The 21754-nt window shown below is 44.8% G+C and overlaps 1 protein-coding gene across 1 annotated transcript in view; it reads left to right on the top strand.

Annotated features, from left to right (window-relative positions):
- mad1l1 (mitotic arrest deficient 1 like 1) overlaps positions 1-21754 on the top strand; it is a 75854-nt gene that overhangs the window by 6928 nt on the left and 47172 nt on the right. The window contains exons 9-15 of the mRNA XM_083655932.1: positions 64-125; positions 6904-6990; positions 8172-8316; positions 14593-14733; positions 16412-16468; positions 18061-18152; positions 20568-20658. Coding sequence (XP_083512058.1) covers positions 64-125; positions 6904-6990; positions 8172-8316; positions 14593-14733; positions 16412-16468; positions 18061-18152; positions 20568-20658 — 675 coding nt within the window. The remainder of the gene's footprint in view (positions 1-63; positions 126-6903; positions 6991-8171; positions 8317-14592; positions 14734-16411; positions 16469-18060; positions 18153-20567; positions 20659-21754) is intronic.

Raw genomic sequence — 21754 nt, 5'->3', positions numbered from 1 at the left:
TCTCTGCATTGTTCAGCTGTAATATGAACATTGCGTACTTCCATGTGTTTCTTGAAAATATAGAGGATCTGTGAGAAGCTCCTGGCCTGGGAGAAACTGGGACAGTCTACTGGACTCAACATAAGGTTAGGCATTTTGTCTGTGTGTGTGTGTGTGTGTGTGTGTGTGTGTGTGTGTGTGTGTGCGTGCGTGCCTGCGTGCATGTCTGCGCATGTCTGCGCGCACATGCGTGTGGTCCACACTGGACTCTAGGCGTGCTCCTATCCGGCTAAGCCACGATCCGATCCGATTCCGATTCCTGGGGTCACGATCCGATTCCAGAATCGATTCTCGATTCCAATGATTCTCGATTCCAACGATTCTCGATTCCAACGATTCTCGATTCCAGAATCTAGAATCGATTCTCAATTATGTAGTTTTATATTGCAATAACACACAAAGGTAAATATAAGACAAACAATGACAAATGTATTAATGCTGAACTTCAAATTCAACTTCTAAAGTATTACAGTCAGGGCCTAAATTCATTTTGCAAACTAGGGGGGAATTCCCCCCTTACGTTCTTCAGATAAGATGGATTTATAGGCTGGGGGGGATCTGTAGACTTTGAGAAGGATTTATAGATTTTGGGGGGAATACATTAACCAGAGTTCTTAAGTGCAAGAGGTGGTGGCACCGTGGCAGTACAGTACACAAATTAAATATTTTTTACAATACGAAGAAGAATCGATTCTTGGGAGTTTGGAATCGATCCAGGAATCGTGGCATTAAGAATCGTGATCCTTTCAGAATCGATTTTTTGGAGCACCCCTACTGGACTCCACACTTTTATCTGGAAACTGGATTATTGTGTACCGGTAAATCACCAGGGAAGAAAACCACCAGGGGGAGCTGTGGTCACTCTTAATAAATGTGGCTCTTCCTTAGTATTGACTGGGGTTTGTTTCCACCAGTGTGTGTGTGTGTGTGTGTGTGTATAGGTTTATTTGCATTGTGTGTGTGTGTGTGTGTGTCTTTAGCTCAACAGCTACACTATGTGTGATTGTGTCTGTGGTGAATGTGTCTCTCTGTCTCTGTGCATCCCTTCAAAGCTGCTAATGAGAGAATGATTGCATGTTTCCTTGTGAGCAGTGGAGCAGATGAACACAGCAGCCTCCTTGTTCATCACACACACAGACACACACATGCACGCACACACACACACACACACACACACACACGCACGCACGCACACACACACACCATTTTCTCGATGATTAACTCAGTCTGTGATGTAAACAGAATGTTAAATGCAACACATCCACACAGCAGCACATCCTTTTTGTCTTAGACCATGAATGCCTGCGGCGTGTGTGCGTCTATGTGTTTGCTGTAGCCTCCTACAAGATGAGAAGAAAAGCTAGTGTAATTTAAAAAAATGAATCATTCTTTCCCAATGTAAGGTTTGATTTGACTCTTTGTTAATGTGATATGAGATGAGACTGTGACAGCATTCTTTAGGTTAACATGTATTTAAACCATCTGAAGGTTTATATGAATAAATGACAGACTTGGCTCATAATGTATGTGGTACAGGGCTGTGTCCCATTTAGCTGAAAATTGCAAATCAAGCTGTTATGAGCGGGGTGGGCGGCGTTCAGTTCATTTGAGTTGGAAAATTTGAAACGGACAAATTATCATCCTCAAATGGCGTGTCATTGGCTGCCTGGTTGTTATTGATAAAATAAAACTAACAGTCAAGATTTTTATTGTCACTCCGTAGTACAAGTATCACGTGTGAAATTCTTGTGCTGTGAACTCCGTTTACAACATAATACAAATATAACAGGGCATACGAGTGCAAAAACAACAAGAGACACAACAAGCAATAAGGCAGTAGAGTGATAAGACAAGTCAGAGACAGTGGCATATTCACTGCACATAGGTGCACATGTCATGTGCATACTTTGGACGTACTTAAACATTTTAAATTCGACGTATTTGACGTACAGGTGCAAATAGCATATACCTAATTAAACATACAATTAAACATTAGACATACAGTCTCACACATACGGCTCCAAAAAGCTCAGGCGTAAATGTGTGTGGGGGGGGTTCCATATTGATCCAAACGAATGGTTAGTGCAGCTTGCAAATCAACAAAGTTCATGAAAATGTAATTGGTTCACAAACTCCTGCAAGCTATGTTTACAAACTGTATAGCTTCATTGTAGGAGGGGAGGCTATTTTCCCCAAACACTGGTCTGATGTACAGTAAAGGCAAAAGGAAAGCAAAAACATTGAATTCAGCATTCCACTTAACTTGATTGCACTCAGTACAACGATGCTGCGTGTACCAGTGTGTTACACAACATTTGATCACACTCACACACTAGTGTGTTGACTCAGAGTTGTGTCTATTAGTGAGATATGGTGATTATTACCTTGTAGGCTATTATGTAGACATAATTTAATTTGCGCAACACTGATTCTTTTCGGGGGTCTAATTGTCAATGTTTTTCTGACGCAGCTCAGTGATGATGGAAGCTGGATTTTCATCATCACGCGGTTTCTTGGGAAATTAAGAAAGCGTTGCAACTGTCAGTAGTGCAGTACATGATAGCGCAGTGGCAATATGATAATGTCGCAATATCAAAACTAAACTCCCTGTTACAGAACATGTTTAGGCTGCGATTTATGATCTCCTTAATCTGAAATGTTGCATAAGGTCACAGTGTTTACTCCAGGATTTCTTTATCAACATTTATTTCTCTATAAAAGTAATGTTATTTAATGTAATATTTGTTTGTAGCATCTGTAACTTTTTGCTGCTTTTCTTGGCCAGGTCCCCCAAGAACTAAATGTTATTTCAGTTATACTTTAGCAACATTACTCACCTAGAACATTTGCATAATATCCATATTACACTACCATTCAAAAGGTTTGACACACCATATTTTTCTTCATTTTTATTTACCATTTAGAATAATAGTGAAGACATCAAAACTATAAAATAACACAAATGGAATTGTGCTGTGACAACAAAGTCAAACAAATCAAAGCTAGCTTATATTTTTTATTCTATTTTTGAAGTAGCTGCCCTGACTTCATGACATTTTTCATGACATTTCATATTATGTTGAAGCAGCGGTGGCCAAGATTGGTAGAGGAACCTCTGGGGCAACTAGGGTTGGTGCGACGGTGTCGGCCACAGCCGATGGTCTCACCCCCACTGTCGTAACATCGTGATGTCTAGTATAAGAGCCGTGTGCTGCGTGCGTTGGTTGCATAAGGGTCTGGTGCGCTGCGGGGAAAAGCAAGCAAGGTTTTTTTCTCAGACAGTTTTATTCACACTCTCGCAGACACAATTCTGCAGTAAAAGCCACACCTTTTGAGGTATTACAGTATTATACAATCTAATAAGAGCAATATTAAATAGTATAACCCGCATAACCGCCTACTCCACTGCTGCTGCCGCACCCGCACCCCCCTCCCTGGTCCCTCGCTGTCCAGTATGGACAGACAGGACGCGTAAGCGCAGAAGCGAAGTGCATTTTCCTCAGGAGCAGGTGCCTGGCTGTCCACACAAGGAGTGCATTTTTCAGCGCCGGGCATCATCGACTCGCTCGTCTTCATCTTTTGTTTTCACATATCTATCTACCTCATTTGTATCAGGAGTTTACAACCTCATGTTGTCATGTATAACATCATGTGTTCATGACAACTGTTCATGACATGTCCATGTCTTGGGATTGGGGTAAACACTGAATGACTGACCACAGTAGGACAAAGAGTGTTTGTTAACAACGTTGTTGTTCAGATAGCAACGTCACTCCCACCGCTCTCTCGTGAAAAATAGAACAGACGCCGAAATAAAGCGCAGCAGAGCACTGCGCGGCGCGGGCAGCGCGGACAGTCAGATCAGTTAACATGGGCACCGCTTACGCGTCCTGTGTGTTTTGGCCATAAGACTGTGGTTGTAACAGATGCCACATGTCTCATAACTACACATACTGGTAATTGATACCCTACTACTGTATTATTTTATTTTGTTAGGACACATTGTCGCAGGTCCTGTCCTTCCCACAGGGAAAGTGAGCAAATGTGGAGAGAAATGGTGACTGTTAATGAGCCGTGCCCAGATTTGGAATAGACTAATACTTGAAGAGTCTGTGTCATGCATGGTCGATTTGGAACAGACTAATACTTGAAGAGTCTGTGTCATGCATGGTTGGAACAGACTAATACTTGAAGAGTCTGTGTCATGCATGGTTGGAAGAGTCTGTGTCATGCATGGTTGGAACAGACTAATACTTGAAGAGTCTGGGTCATGCATGGTTGGAACATACTAATACTTGAAGAGTCTGTGTCATGCATGGTTGGAACAGACTAATACTTGAAGAGTCTGTGTCATGCATGGTTGGAACAGACTAATACTTGAAGAGTCTGGGTCATGCATGGTTGGAACAGACTAATACTTGAAGAGTCTGTGTCATGCATGGTTGGAACAGACTAATACTTGAAGAGTCTGTGTCATGCATGGTTGATTTGGAACAAACTAATACTTGAAGAGTCTGTGTCATGCATGGTTGGAACAGACTAATACTTGAAGAGTCTGGGTCATGCATGGTTGGAACAGACTAATACTTGAAGAGTCTGGGTCATGCATGGTTGGAACAGACTAATACTTGAAGAGTCTGTGTCATGCGGGGTTGTTTGCTTACATTTTTGCTCTTTTGCCCTGTTCGAACACTAGTCAAAGTGTCTGGTGGAAGTCTTGCATTGCCACCATGGCTGGTGTGTCTATTTCCCATCCGTCTGCTTCACTGTCTGATAACATTGTGCCTGCTTATATTATGTGTGTGTGTACCCAGTACCACCACCCATGTGGTTGACAATTGAAAATGAAATGGACAGAAATGGAATGAAAATATTTCCTTTCAATTAGGCGGCGGTGATGTGGTGAAGCGTTGTTGAAGGGAGAGGCGATAAAGTAGAAAATGAAAATTATAATACGAGGAGCTTTTCTGGAAATGGATTTTCTTTTCAGTTTTCACTAGCTAATGGGATAGTTGAGATGGTTTTGTGCATGTGTGTGTGAAGTTTTGTCCTCGCTGGAGAAATGGTCTCAACTCAAAGGCAAAACTAATTGGGCTAATAGTAAGCTAGTTCACATACTGGGCTATGTAGTGTCATGTATATCATGTGTGTGTTAATGCTTCCTTTCCTCCATTTTCATTTCAAACACATGCTCTGTGTGTTTTATTCATTTTAGGTTTTACTAACCTTTTGTACTATTCATTTTTTGGTACTATTAATTGTGTGTGTTTTAATCATTTTTGGTTTTACTAATCTTCTGTACTATTAATCTTTTTAGTACTATTATTTTTTTTATTTTTTTTTCTCTCTCTTTCATGATTACATCAACCTGCCATGGGACTACAGGTGGAAACTAGCCCTTGGGCTATAACCTGGCATGTTTACTGTACGGCTGTACTGTTCATTAACGTGTAAAGTCCCATTCTTTAAATAAATGAATCTGAATCTGAATTTCCTTGACTAATGGGTTCTTACTGTTTTTGTTCTCTCTCTTAACCCTCTCCAATGTCACTGCCGGTGTGTTTGTTGTTGTTGTTGTTGTTGTTGTTGTTGTTGTTGTTGTTGTTGTTGTTGTTGTTGTTGTTCTTCTTGTTCTTCTTCTAAGCTCTACAACACATGTCTTTGTATTGCGTGTAGGGGAAGTAGATCTCACATGTTGACCTCGTCACAGTATGACATCTTGTTTTCCGTCTCACAGAGGAACCACAGTGGCAGCAGCAGCCACAGTAAAGGTCTGTGAATTCTTCACGCGTGTGCGGTCCACAGTTTCATTTCGGCGTCCTTGTTAACAGGCGAGAGCGTTCACACCAGCCGCACGCCACGCTGAAGCCATGCAGAAGCTGCGCTGATGCGATAGCTCAGGCTTCTGTTCTATTTTCCGTGGGTGTGAAGTCAGTGCAAGTTGTGGGCGGAGGGAAGGCAGCGCCGAGCGAGGCACTGAGGAAAAGAGAGGGCTTCTTGTGTGACTGGTTTAGCGTGACACTCAGCTTCAGCTCTGCTTCTGAATAGCGCCCTGTGTGTTGGAGCAGAGGTCACATCTTAGACTGTCTGGCACTAACTATCTCTGGTGAAGGTCTGGTCTGCTTGCCTTCCCAAACTGCCTTTACTTGTTCCCAGTTCCAAACAGATAATGACCATTTCTTGACTGGAAAGGAAATTTTGGACAGATCCATACTAGTTAGGATTTAGCGTTTGGAGGTGATGTGCCAATCCTTGCCTCTCCTGGTGTTCTGTCTGTCTGTCTGTCTGTCTGTCTGTCTGTCTCTGTCTATCTGTCTGTCTGTCTGTCTCTGTCTGTCTCCATCTGTCTGTGTCTCTCTCTGTCTGTCTGTCTCCGTCTGTCTGTGTCTCTCTCTGTCTGTCTGTCTGTCTCTGTCTGTCTCTCTCTGTCTGTCTGTCTCTGTCTGTCTCCGTCTGTCTGTGTCTCTCTCTGTCTATCTGTCTGTGTCTGTCTCTGTCTGTCTGTGTCTCTCTCTGTCTGTCTGTGTCTGTCTCTGTCTCGGAGTATGTGACCTTCTGCATTGTTGCCTTCCCATTGTCAGTGTTTTATTGTAATCTGTCAATCTCTCCCATGAGCTGTGACCAGTATTTAGCCCACTATCCTCATCTGTGCATCTGCTGCTCCACAGCTCCCCCCACTGGCTGGCTAACAAAACATATGGAAACACCACAGTTTTCATCTATGCTCTGTGCTCTCCTCTCTGTCATATTGATTTTTGTGTGTTTGTTTGTGTGTGTGTGTGTGTGTGTGTGTGTGTGTGTGTGTGTGTGTGTGTGTGTGTGTGTGTGTTTATGCTAACTGTTCTGTGCTGTGTCTGTCTGTAGGAAACCAGAAGATCTGTCCAGGGAGGTGATTCAGATCCAGCAGAGAGAAATTACTTTGAAAGAGCAGAACTATACACTCACCAGCCGGTAAAACGCGCACGCACGCACGCACGCACGCGCACACACACACACACACACGCACACACACACACACGCACGCACGTGCGCGCGCGCACGCACGCGCACGCACGCATGCACGCACGCACGCACGCACGCACGCACACACACACACACACACACACACACACACGCATTCAAAGTCCCCCTCTGCCTCAAGCCCTTTTCTCTCATTCTCTGTCTTTTTGTATGACCTCCCCCCCCCCCCCCCCCCCCCCCGATGTATCTAGCAGAGCCTATCTCTGAGAACTCTTTAATTGTCACTAAGTTAATTAAACTGGTCCAGATTCTAATGGCACTCCTGACAGTAACCACTGGTGTGTGTGTGTGTGTGTGTGTGTGTGTGTGTGTGTGTGTGTGTGTGTGTGCGCGTGCGCGCGTGTGTGAGAGATTGTGAGTGAGCGAGATGGAGAACGCACTAATTAGACTTGGCCTGTTTAGGCGTAGGTGATGTCTGGCGGGAGGGCTGTGCACGTGCTTCACTACATCCACGCTGCAGCTCGGCCTAGCTAAGAAAGCTCATTAGCTAACGAGCCTCTCTATTCTGATGAGCGTATTGGGCTCATTATGAAATATTAGAAACGGCAGAATGGGCGAGGAGGGGTGGCTGTGCGGGGAGATGGAGAAGGGGTGGAGAAGGTACTGTCTTTAGGGAGGCTGTAATAACACCTTTGCTGTAATTATCCTCCTCCAGTATAATTATTGTCCTATTGATCAGGCCTGACTCCAATGTTTGCTGCAAATAATTCAGATAGTGTCGGCCACATTGTCGCTTACTAAGTAGCATTCTTACCTTAAATTGACGATGAAATGAGTCCCTCTGCTTGTCTAAACTTTCACCACTCACTTAATCAACCTGTCTCCCTATCTCTCCGCCCTCTCTTCCCCTTGTTATTAACCTAGAGTAGACACACACCCTCACACACACTCTCTCTCTCTCTCTTTCTCACACACGCACGGACGCACGCACACACACACACACACTCTCTCTCTTTCTCACACGCACGCACACACGCACGCATGCACGCACACACACACGCACACACACACACACACACAGAGACACACACACACACACGCACGCACACACACACACACACACACACACACACACACACACACACTCACTTTCTTTGTCCCTGTTGTGTCAGTGTGAGGAGTGTGGAGCGTGCTCAGGCTGAGCTCCATGGAGAGCTGTCCCAGCAGCGCACCAAGGCTCTGGAGGAGCAGAAGAAGAGAGAGGCGCAGGAGGGTCTTGTCCGTCGACTGCACAAAAAAGTGCTGTTGCTAACCAAGGTACCCGCCCAGCACACAGACACACACCCCCACACACCCCCACACACACACACACACACACACACACACACACACACACACACACACACACACACCATGCATGGGTGTGAGTGAGTTGCAAGTGTAACATATCCACCTTATTTTTTGGAATGCCCTGCTGTAAAATAATGATGGGTGCATGGTCCGGTCTGAACGTGACTGATTGTCGCAGCTTGACATTTCCTCTTCAAAACTCCGACGCTGGGGGGAAAAAAGTTGCTTGTCACTTTTGACACGACTTATTTGAGGGAATTTAATAATTGTATCTATCACATCCCCTATTTCTGTTGCTCGGGATATTTATCGACGAGATTTTTGCCAAGCTGGACGCGATTTGCTCCGTTCGCCTGCAGCTGTCGTTTACAGAGGGGCACTTGCTATGTTGTGTCTGTGTCGGGAGGGGAGGGGCGGCTGGCCAGCGAGACTAGTGTCAGGCTGTCAGTAACGTAACGGGTGGCGGGCACCGGAAGCAGCACCCACGTCACATCATGGCAGCTAGAAATAAGGTGGATACGTTAAAGACATTTCTGTTCTTAATTTGACAAAAAGAACAGATAAGGGGACATTCACAGCAAAAGCGTTTTTTTTCATTCAGAACGCTATGAAAATCATGTTGAGAGCGCTTCCATTGTGCACAAAACACAGCACACGGAGCGTTTTCTTTTGTGCTCCGTTTGTTTCCCCCTGTAGTCACGTGCAGTACAGATCAGAACACAACGACCACACGCACGGTAGCCAGCTAGTTTTTTCTGTTTGATGTTGTTCACTGTCAACATGAAAGCCAGATTATTGCCAATTCTGGCAGCAGCGGAGGTTGAAAATCCCTCGGGAGGAGAAAAGGTAGGAGGAGAGGAAAAGACGAGCAGGGCGCTTTTCCTCTAATTTTCAACTTTTTTCAGCTTTAAAACGCCCACACAGCGCTCCTCCAAAAACAACAGGCGCCACCAGCGCTGAAACGCCAGGTGCGTTCATTAAAAGAGGAGCACGTCTAGCGCGTCCTTACATAGAGAATGAATTGCAGAAAGACGCTGGCAGCTCCAAAAACACTATTGGTCTGAATGTCCCCTAAGAATGCCGTTAAAGTACTGGATCGATATGCAGTATTGGTAACTAGTAGGCTACAGTTAAAATCTTAACGATACCTATCCCTATCTATATGACCAATAAAGCGTGTGTTTAACTGCCACCTGTGTGTGCTGCTAAATTGTTTAATAAAGTAAGCATACAGCACCACACACACACACACACACACACACACACGCCAGAATTTTACATTGGAATCACAGGAGACACACCAGGCACTGTAATCTTAAGGTCGACCAAGAATTCTTAATCTCTGGCATTCCCTCTCTCCCTCCGATTGGCCCAGGAGTGTCACATGGCATCAAGGGGTAGCTATATCTGTCTGCCCTGCTTCCCCCTGCTCTGCAGCTCCTGACTAGGTTCTCTCTGTGATATTGATTTTTCTCTCTGTGTGTAATTCCCTAGGTCAACATGCTCACTCTCTTTAGTACACTTTAGTACACACACACACACACACACACACACACACACCACCACCATATATCTAAGGAGGGCTACAGGCACACTATAGAGGCATGGAAAATGGAAATAGGGTTGGCCCAAGATTATTTCAGATTATTGAGAGTGCAATCATGCATTTGTACTTCATGCGGTAAAGTACAAATAGTGTTTATTATTCAACCCCAGTGTAGTGTTTGAATAAAACACTATTCCAATTGTTGCTGAACACTTGGCTTTTTCAAAAATGTGACCTTTATTTATTCAGGGATAGTTTGCTGAGCATTTGTGTTGACTTTTGTGCTCAGTGTTAATTAAACCCCTGACACACAGCAGCCCATTCATCTGCGTGGGGGCCATGTCTGGGCTGTCCGAGCGTCTGTCGCCCCCTCGTCTTCGCCGTGTGTCCTGCACCGTTTGTGCTCTCCTCGGCCTTGTCGGCCACTTTTTCCCACAATTCTTCAACATGTTGAATGGGCGTCGGCCCGTCTGTGAGAGAAATCACTCTGATTGGATGGTGGTGGTCAGCTGGTTAAGCGAAGCGGTGCAAGAGAAGAGAGGGCACACACAAAACACTCTTCTCGTTTTTCAACTTCATCTCATCTGATCATTCCGATACACAAATATCTTCACGGCGACGACGTGTCACGTGACCTTCGCCAAAGCCCCTTGAGCCTGTCGCTCTATATCACCCGTTTAGTGCCGTTTCTCCTCGTTTTCTTTCTTCCACAAGCAAAATGCTGACAACGATCAACGATTATCAGACCCATTCTCCATTAAGTAGCTATATTACCAACCCGTTTAAGTGGTGACAAACAATACGCAAATGCTGCTTTGTTTCATGAATCTGCTGTGTTTGCAGTGTGTTCAAATGCAACGTTTTGCCTCTGAACAAGGTGACGTGAGGTGACGTACTGTAACATTCTGCCTTCCTTCTTGCTAGTTCTTTGCCGTTGCCCTGGTCTGTAGCTCGCTTCAGGTCTACTTTGCTTCATATATTCAGTGATGTTCACTCTTCTACTGTTGGACAAGTGGCATCAGTGGAGATGAAGTGCCTCACTGCCTTGCTCAGCTGCACATCAACACTCAACAGTAGTTGTTAAAGGAGAACTCCACCGAAAAACAATGTTGATTTATTTTGCGCATAATCTCACATATATCCGAAATGTGTGAACAGTTTTGCAGGCATTCGTTTAGTTTGACAGTTATTTGATGATGTTGATTTGAGCTAAGTTGTGGACCAGTGATGCCATTCTTAAAGGATAATTATGTTTTTTTTTACAACCTGGACCTTATTTCCGGCTTTAATTATGATTTTTAACTCACCCTGAAAAGTTATTTTTTGAACTGGATCCACCACAACGGTATTACATGCAGAGCAGCCGCCTGGAAAGGAGGAATACGAGGGATGCGTAATAATGCATGTATTCACATCCTGTAAATAGCTTATTTTTCTTACACGCAGCGGCTCAGCCCTGATGTCTTGGCTACAAGGCCACTTCTCTCATCTGTAGGCGACTGTTGACCCCCTGAGCTCTTTGTTGTGTTTGTTATGCTCCTGTGTGAGGAACTGGCTGACCCAATAGGGGCAACATCACAGTATCTTCATGTGCTGCTACAGATAATGGAGTTGACATAAAAGCAATTTAAAAAAGAGGAAAATAAAGTGATGGAAACACTAATGATAGTTTTATCTCTCTCTCCCTGTTTGTGTGTTTAAAATGAGGGTTGTGTTATCACAGAAGAGCTTGCAGATTTTTGATTTAGATTAAGTGAGTGAATTTCATTGCACTTTAATAGACGGTAAATAGCCAAAGGGCCTGCTGCTTTGGTATGGGCACCGCGCGCGCACACGCACGCACACGCACGCACACACACGCACACGCACACGCACACGCACACGCACACGCACACGCACACACACGCACACACACACACACACACACACACACACACACACATGCGCGCTCACTGACCTCTGAAGGTATTTGTGTTCTTTGTGTTTATTTGTGTTTGGTCTGTCTTCTTGTCGTCTTGCTTCTCACACGGTGTATTAGGCTAATTGTCTAATGTTGTGTGATAAATGGCTCTGCTCTGGTGCCAAAACAGGAAAAGTTGTATTAAGGATGAGTTCAGCATATAGTGTTTTTAAATGAACCAAACCCCGTCGTCTTTAAATGGATTAAGTTGTCTTTGATCAGGCTTAATCACAGACAGAATCTGATTAGGGTAACCGTGGTTTGTTTTCAAATAGTAGCCTATGAGCTCATTTGACAGGGCAATTGCAGCCCCATTATTCATAGACTTTTAAATGTAGGAATTCAAATGTGCTTCTCGGCCATTCTTGAAAGAAGGCACCATTGAGCATGCAAGATGTATTTCATGTAATTATTTAAACAGACAATATTTATTGCTAAAGTACCGTACTTTCCGTACTATAAGGCGCACCTGAATATAAGCCGCAGCAGCTAAATTGAATGAGTGTTACATATATAAGCCGCACTGGACTATAAGCCGCAGGTGTTTTAATGTTTAACTACCAACCAGGAGGAGGCGTAGCGCCTGCCTGTAAGTAACAGAGATCTCCGTGTCTTATCAGCGGAGACCGTTTTGAGTCCTTACCCTCATCGTCGTAACACAGCCAGTTCTCCATCTTTTGAAGCCTGATGTTAGATTACAACGAGCTAGTTGTGTGGCTTAGCCTTCCAAAATGTTGCCGTTAATTTTTTAGAATGTAATACATAGAATTGGGAACGTTACATTCAATTTCATTCAGACTGTCTTTCTGGCTCAATCGCCGCCATTTTTCCCCCGGAGCGAGGGAGGGTGGGAGGAGGGAGGGTGTTTTACAGTAGTGGCTGAGAGACTATAGTGGCTCAGTGCTCCAAGCAGGTCGCGAGGCACATTTTTTACAACATCATCCAATCAGGGTCTGTCTGTCTTGCTCTCGTTCTGTCTCTCGTACCAAAATCCATAGATTTAGGAGGTCCCCTAGTGGCCGTTCGATGTAAAAATCCATAGATTAGCCGCACCGTTATATAAGCCGCAGGGCCGAAAAATGGGGGAAAAGCCGCGGCTTATAGTCCGAAAAGTACGGTAAGTAACCTGACTTGTATTTACGTTTCATAAGTGTCCCCAAATGATCCCCCATAATAGTTAAGTGCGGAGGTCTCAGCGTGCCTTACAATTCATGCTTGACCCCTAACCCAGCTGGCTGTTTATATTCTTAATATGTAAATGCTCAGTGGGCGAGCTGCAGTGCGGGCGAGGCCGCGACTATGAATCGTTGCTAGTAAGTCATAAAATGAGTGAGATAGACTGATTCATCGGGCAGATTAATGGCATTTTGGGATAATCGGCATTGGCCGATCCCTGTGCTCACAAGGCAGATGAACAAAAAAATGTCTGGGTTTTGTTTATTGATCTTTTATTTATTTATGCACGTTTACACATTCCCGTTCTCTCTCAGAAACGAGGCGATGCTGCCGCCTGTCGCTGATGAATGTTAAGTGCACGAAAACGTAATTGTTTATTCACCGTACGTTTTTTTTTTTAGTTTTTTGATTATCTGTGGATATTTGATTGGTTGACAATTCATTTTTTATTTAAAAAAAGTGCAGTGCAGACAGAGTGCAGATCTACTTAAAGCTGCATTCAGTGATGTTTTTGTGTTCAAATAAGTGTTAAATGGCTCTATATTCTGACAGCAATCACTGAAATAGAGTGTTTGGTCAGTGACTTGAAACCCCCAACCCTCCGCTGTCCTCTATCTCTCTCCTGTAGTCCTGCAGGCAGGGCGGACGTATCTCCGCAACCGTAAGCCATAGAGACTCACGGATGGCATTGGATTCGGGGTGAAAAAATACATATAGTCGTTTACCGGGATGGCGATCTGACCTTCCGTTTCCAAGAAAATGACAACTTTTCTCTGATTGGGTCCAACCTCAAACTATCCAATCAGAGAAAAGTTGACACTTCAAGGCCAGGGGGAAAATAGAGCCCTATGTGTATGTTTTTGTGTATTAGAAAGACACACAGGAGGAGAGAAAAGAAGCAGAAAAAAAAGAAAAGAGGAGTTTGGAGAAGCCCTTATCCTTTGCTGCTCTGTTTGGTGTGTTGATTTACTGGGCAGAGAGTAGTACAGTGTCGGGGACGTGTCCATTACATTGTTATAGATGAGAGTACCGAGCCAAGCTGAAATCATGGCTTCTCAGATAAGAGACATGAGGCAGCGTCATACTTTACGCTTCATTTGCAGAGACATTTGTCTGTCATGACTCTTTGACTTGAATTTGATGTATTCCTTCTCTTTTGTCTACGAAGACATTTGTCTTTCATTTGATTATTACAAGAGGAGACATGCAAATGAGCACAACCATAGACCCTAGGCTTATCTCGTCACAGCCCGGATGAGAAAGACGTAGCCGCCTCATTTACAAAGGCGTTTGCCCATCTTATTAAGACACCAAACAATCAAAGCAGACACAGACACATTATACAAACATTCAAAAGCGTTGATATACGCTCAATTTATTCACACACACACATGCACAGGAACACCTTACTCAACCTTCTACACAAGACTCACATAACATTACTTTTCTTCCTGGCTACATGGATACATTTTGTTACAAATTCTCAAGGACTTCCTCTCTGAAGGGTTATGCTATGCTAATGCTAATGCGTGCATGTGTTTGTTTTGTGTGCGTGTTCTAGGAGCGTGATGGAATGCGTGCCATCCTAGAGTCGTACGACAGTGAGCTGACACCCACTGAGTATTCTCCCCAGCTCAGCAAACGGCTCAGAGAGGCAGAGGACATATTGCAGAAGACACAGAGCCACCATGCAGAGATGGAGGTGGGTGCACGCACGCACGCACGCACGCACGCACGCACGCACACACACACACACACACACACACACACGCACTTCAGTCAAATTATATATTCATACAGCACTGATTTGAACTCCTTTGGTGCCGTCCAGAGTGAGTGTAGTTGAGTTAGCCTGGGTAAACCCAGCCCCCACGTGACCTGCTCTCAGACCTGCTCTGTGACTAGTGAGCAGGGTCTGTCTGAGAGTAGGTCACTGGGGGCTGGGTTTACCCAGGCTATAGTTGAGTGACCTGACATTTTGCTCAGTGCCTAGTACACATTGTGATTGTGTGCTGCTTAGCTGTACCTTCTTACCTTCACTATGTTCTCCTCGTTCGCAGGGATTAAAGTTCTCCCTCGCTACGACGGATTTCCGTCAATTGGAGCAAGATATGAAACGTGAAAAATACCAAAATTAAAGCCCCTATGTATATTTTCAATTTGAATTTGAATGAAAGCTTTTATTTTGAAAGATTCTGACCGGACATCCAAATGATCCTCCTGGGGTGTGTTCAAGCCACAATAAGTCTGAAAACATTTAGCTACGGTTTCCAGACATCATGTTTGCTCGCCTGTGCTGCTATGTTGTCGGCCCACTGAACTTGTCAACGTGACCCTGCTCACTTCATGCAGCCGCTCCCGATGTAAACAAAACACTGTTGCAGATCTGTCACTCAAACATGAGCTCCTAATGTTAAATGATCCCTAACGACAGCATTGGACTGAAGACGTTTGTCATTGTGAGAATTGGAGTGAGTGAACAGAATAGATGATGTTGGCGATTGCTGTCGTCGTGAACAGCCTATCCAACACGTACTATCTCCAGCTAATGGAAATGCTACCGCAAACTAACCCTGCAACCATGACAGAGCGAACTGCAGCAATGCTTACAAATCCTGACAGCCACAACTCCAAACCCAGAGTTAATTTATTGCTGCAAAGGTGGACGGACTGTGAAAACATGAGCGATGCGGGGTTGGCCTTATGTTTATTGGACAGGTAAAACTTGCGAACACGCACACACACTCGAACGTTAGCTGCAATAATGTTAACGTTATTCTTTTCTGTGTATTTTTCCCCCCTGACAGCGCGGGGGGGTTGACGCTTTTTCCACGACCACATGTCACTTAGTCATCTCCACCATGAAGATGCATCTCGGCAGAATAATGTAACATTTGATGGAGAGAAAAAGTCTAGTGGAGTTTCACTAGCGGCGACGCTAACATTACTGAAATACTGAATAGAGTAATGTTACCTAGGCATAAAATCTGTTACTGTCTGGAGGCGGCATGTGTGCGTATGCTACGTGGAAAAGCTTATTTGACGCAGAAGACGATAAAGTGCAACACGGGTCTAAAATCACGAACTAATAGCCCCCGAGGTAAATGTCTGCCTACAGGAAGCTGAGCGCTCATGGGTGAACGACACTGGAACGCAGTGGAGCGAGTCACAGCAGCCATGTCTTAAAGTTTGACGTATGCACTCCTACACATTAATAATTAATTCACGATTAATATATGGCTGCTCCACTCAGGCTCTGCTCACGTGCTCCGTTGCTGTCAATATATCATGAGGATAAGGACAGAAAGTCGTTTTTAATGATTTATATTTTATACCTATAATCTTTTTCCTCCCCCGTTTTCCTGCCCTCTCTTTTGCAGGCTCAGCTGACCAAAGCACAGGAAGAAACGGGGGCCCTCAAACTGCAGCTGCAAACTGTTAGTACACACACGCACACACACACACACACACACACACACACACACACACACACACACACACACACACACGTTCTTGGTACTGTATGCCATACCTTGGCTGGGACAATTTACTGCTAATCAGTAGGGGTGGGAATCACCAGATGCCCACGATACGATACTAAAACGATACTTGAGTCACGATACGATAGTATTGCGATATTGCGATATTGCCGATATTGCGATATATTGAATATTGCGATATATTGAATTGCGATATATTGAATATTGCGATATTTCGATATATTGTCTAACTCCTTTTCCTACCTTTTCCTTGACCTCACCGGAGGTAAAACATGCAGTGTTTTTTTGTTTTGTTTTGTTTTTGCCCCACATGTAGGCTACATTATTAAGCTTCTCTGGACTCAATATGCCACTGCAGGCGCGGACTGCAACATTGGGCGCTTTGGGCAGATGCCCAGTGGCCTGGCATGGCATGGCCTGCAAAAAAAAATAAAAAAAATCGATACAATATCGTCAGGCAAAATATCGTGATACCATGGTGTATCGATTTCCCCCCCCCCACCCCTACTAATCAGGTACTTACGCTCTTTCTCTCTCACTCTGCATCTGTCTGTCTATCTATCTCTCTTCCCCTGTCTGTCTGTCTGTCTCTCTCTCTTCCCCTGTCTGTCTGTCTGTCTGTCTCTCTCTCTTCCCCTGTCTGTCTGTCTGTCTGTCTCTCTCTCTTCCCCTGTCTGTCTGTCTGTCTGTCTGTCTGTCTCTCTCTCTTCCCCTGTCTGTCTGTCTGTCTCTCTCTCTTCCCCTGTCTGTCTGTCTGTCTGTCTCTCTCTCTTCCCCTGTCTGTCTGTCTCTCTCTCTCTTCCCCTGTCTGTCTGTCTGTCTGTCTCTCTCTCTTCCCCTGTCTGTCTGTCTGTCTGTCTGTCTCTCTCTCTTCCCCTGTCTGTCTGTCTCTCTCTCTTCCCCTGTCTGTCTGTCTGTCTCTCTTCCCCTGTCTGTCTGTCTGTCTGTCTCTCTTCCCCTGTCTGTCTGTCTGTCTGTCTGTCTGTCTGTCTGTCTGTCTCTCTCTCTCTCCCTTTCATGGCCTCTTGTTGCCGATGAGACATCAACATAGCCACGGCAATGAGAATTGACGCGTGAAATCCACCCGTCTGGTAGAGCAGTAATTACTTGTCCGTCCTGGGAAGAGAGGGAATCGAGATGAGTGGAGAGACAGACAGACAGACGCTGTCAGAGAAATAGAGCAACGGTGTGGAAAAATGGAAATGAAGTATACAATTAGAGAGAGGAGTGAGACATCAGAGGGGAAACTAACAGAGATATAGAGAGACTTAAAAACAACCCATTGGCACAACAAAGAGTGGAACGTTGTGGCACGGAAAATGAGTGTATTAATGGAGGATAAAGGACATATCTGTTTATCTGTCTGGAGAATATACAATGTTACAAATATAATATAGCACTACAATGAAATAAGAGTTGTCCCGATTTATCTCCAACCACAATGTTTCTGGCCAAAGGTGGTTTGATGCCTGTGCACCCACCCACCCACCCAGCCCAATTTTGTTTTAACTTCTCTCTACCTTTCGCAGGTGGAGTTGGAGCTGGAGTCTGTAAAGAGGCAGCAGGCATCTGTTGCCGAGGGCAACTCTCTGGTGACCAGAGAAGAGCTCAGCACACTGAGGTACTGAGCACGCACACTGTTTATGTACAGTACCGCGCGCACACACACACACACACACACACACACACACACACACACACACACTGTAACAAACCACTACCAACTTGGTTGGCTTGGACATGAAAGAGTCACGCCTACAGCTAGCCTGTTTTGACCTCACCCAGGGCTTGCATGCCTCATTGCGTGGTTTGTGAGCAGAGCTATGCCCCTAGGATCGGCCTATTCAGGGTGTCTGTAACCAGCCAATTGTGTCAAGTGTTTATTTTCTACCTCCAAATAATTATTTTGTTGGCTAAGTTCCTGTTGTATAAACATGCACGATATTGTTCACAAATGGCCTCAATGGACAATGACAATTAAACGGAACGGAATGGACGTCGTTATTGGCAAGCCTGTAACGTTCAGTTTAAAGTGGTCTTAAACAATATAGTGTTGCTTGTAACCCGTATATGCTTGTCTATCAGTAAGATATAAAAAAGTAGCCTACAAATGGTGAATAAAAAGAAAAGAAAAATAATAAATGAATAAAAATAATTTAGGCTAAGCCCAGCACAGGCAAGGACAGTTGCGACTATTTTGTTGGCTGAACAAAAAGGATAGAATACAGTTTTGACAGTATTGAAAATCATACCGTCGGTATTTTTCTAAATACCCCGGTATACGGTAATACCTTAATACCCAAGCCTAATCGTCATCGCAATGTGCGATAGTCACATCGCAGGACGTGCGATGTCAAGTAATAAGGCAAATTAACTCAAACACGTCATGTTATATGTCATGCTATAACTTTTTCCTAATACTCAGCACGTAGCACACTAGCATCCTGCCAATCGCTCTGGCCGCAGCTAAAAACTCTTGCTACTACGTCACCCACGCAGGTTACCCACTACCTTCTTAAAGCGGCAAGGCTTGATGAGCTATTCAAGTCATTTGGTGAAAATTCTCGTATTTTTTCACTTCACAGTATATATCGCAGAAACAAGATATATTGCAATGTCCGTTTTTTCCAATATCGTGCAGCACTAGTAGCAGTTAAAAGTTCAAATTTCCTGCTCTTCCCGTTTGCTGAACGATTGGGTTATGTGACATTGGTGGTTTGTGTCATCACCAAACGCCCCACCCCTCCCACCATAAAACGGCCTGCAGAGGAGAACAGAACTCAGTAGGGGTGGGAATCACCAGATGCTCCACGATACGATATTATCACAATACTTAAGTCACGATACGATAGTATTGTGATATGCTAGTATTGTGATATATTGAGTACTGCGATATTGCGATTTATCGCCACAGGGCCTTAGACCTCCATGCACCGAAGGTCTCACAATACTGCGGTGTAGCACTAAGCTCTATTGCAGCGGATTGGGCGTGATCAACCCTTCCGCGGGCAACGTTGCAGACAGAGTAGGAAGGCTGATCCGTGAGCGGCTGCTTCTGGGACGCGGGTCGGGGTCGTAATCGGCCTCGGCTGGGTCTACTGGGCGAGGGTGTATGATGTTGACAGACCCGAAACACCCCACGACCCCAGTTAACATCACTGATGACGCGTCCCAGCGCATGCAGTAGTATGTATACTTGAACTGATTTATTACCTTTTTTCAACTGCAAATGATGTCCGCAAAGGAAAAAACTTTGTCAACATCTGTTTTATCTAAAGAGATAAAGTTTCTAGTCTGTTCATCTCACTTCAATCATTTTTATTGCAGCAAAATGGGATTGTCAAGCAGGCAGACTGACCAACACCGTCATAAAAGCCTGTCGTAAATGTTGCATGCACTTGACATTTTGTATAATAAAATATCACGATATTTGGCATTCGAGAATATCGCGATACTATGCTGTATCGATTTTCCCCCCACCCCTAGAACTCAGTATCACTCCGTGTTCACAGACAGCATGGGTAATGTTTGCCAGTGTCTGGGCTCCCTGGCTGTAGCACACCAGTCTCATGGAATATCGGATTCGGGACCACAATAGCTTGTTTGCAACCACGTGATTCTGATGACGTCGCTGGGGGGCAGCCTTCCCAGAGCTACTATGGAGAATTGAGGAAAGTGAGTATGCAAGATGTTTGGATGCCGCTCCACACTGCAGGCCAGAAGATTGCAAAACATATAATCCATATACTGTACAATGAAGAGAAGCGATTTTTCCAGCAACTCGTCTGATTTTGCTCGTGCTTTCCTATGTAGCCTGCTGCTGGTTGCCCCCACAGCATGATCACGTGGTTTGCAAACAAGCCGGTCTCGCCCCGGTCGCCATCTTGATGTGAGGGGGTGGAGCAACGACCGGGACAGGTCATTGGCCAAGTAGAAAGTTCCGATTTATTTTTTATTTTTTTTAAAGGTGCATGGTCATCATTCTATGTGATAGACAGTAATAAGTCAATAAGTGCGTGTTACATGCAATCTGCAGGCAGAAGATTGAGGATTTGGAGGGAGAGCGACAGCGTCTGGAGGAGCAGAACAACATTCTGGAGATGAGACTGGAGAGACACAACCTCCAGGTCGGTAGCAGCAAGACACCCCTCCAACTGTTTTGTGTGATGGATTGACTCGTCTGGCACAAAGGAACCAATTTAATAAACCCGAGGGCAGCGACGTCGCCCGTATGACACCACAGATTGATTCACACAAACACTTCCCATATCTGACACGTTTTCAAGCACAATTGGACCCAGGTGTGATTCCAGCAGCGTCCAATGGAAAGTTGTAGGACCTGTGGCTAATTTAAAGTCCCCCTTATTGGCTGAAGGGATTAGAATGGACAGAGCAGATAGGGGAGGAGAGATGGAGCTGACAATTGTAGACCTCCTTCAGTGTCAGCTGGGAATGGAACTGTCCGCAATGAATCCTGCTTGGTTGGGCAACACACACACACACACACACACACCTAATCTGGCTACTTTCATCTTGCAAAGTTTTTTAACTAACTCTCTCACTTATACCTGATCCCTTCTCCTTTTTAAATTGCGTGTGTGTGTGCGTGCATGTGTGTGTGTGTGTGTGCGTGCGTGTGTGCATGCGTGTGTGTGTGCCGTGCGTTGCGTGCTCGATCTTACTCAGACCCTCTAACTCCCTTGACTCACACTGTGCCAAACTGAGCCTACCAGGGCGTTTTAATGAAACGTGTGTGGGTGTGCGTGTTGTTGCGTTTAGCAGTGGGGTGTAAGGAATCTGTGGCTTTTCAAGCATGACCACCACATTTTAGGCAATTGACCATTTTGTTTGTGTGCGGGTGGGTGTGCATGTGTGCAGCTTTCAAGGTTGTGCTGTGAGTGGATCGGGTCAGTTGTAAGCAGTAGACTTCTCTGTCTCCTCCATGGTCTAATGCACACCAATATATGTGTGGATGGGACCCAAGTGAACAGATGAGTCACTGAATGGAGGACTATTTGAAAGGAGCCGTGTCTGACCGATATGGTGTTTTTCAGACTGACTTTAGAGGAGGACAATTCACTGATGATTACTGATATGGTGTTTTTCAGACTGACTTTAGAGGACAATTCACTGATGATTACTGATATGGTGGCCGATGTAGTGCATTTTTCACCTGGAATGTGTATTCTGGACCGATATGACTATGCAAAGGTACTCAGAAGG

Source organism: Poromitra crassiceps, assembly GCF_964638095.1.
Source record: "Poromitra crassiceps genome assembly, chromosome: 19".
Classification (NCBI taxonomy): domain Eukaryota; kingdom Metazoa; phylum Chordata; class Actinopteri; order Beryciformes; family Melamphaidae; genus Poromitra; species Poromitra crassiceps.
Note: the sequence above shows the minus strand (reverse complement) of the source record. Positions and strands in the feature narration are given on the sequence as shown.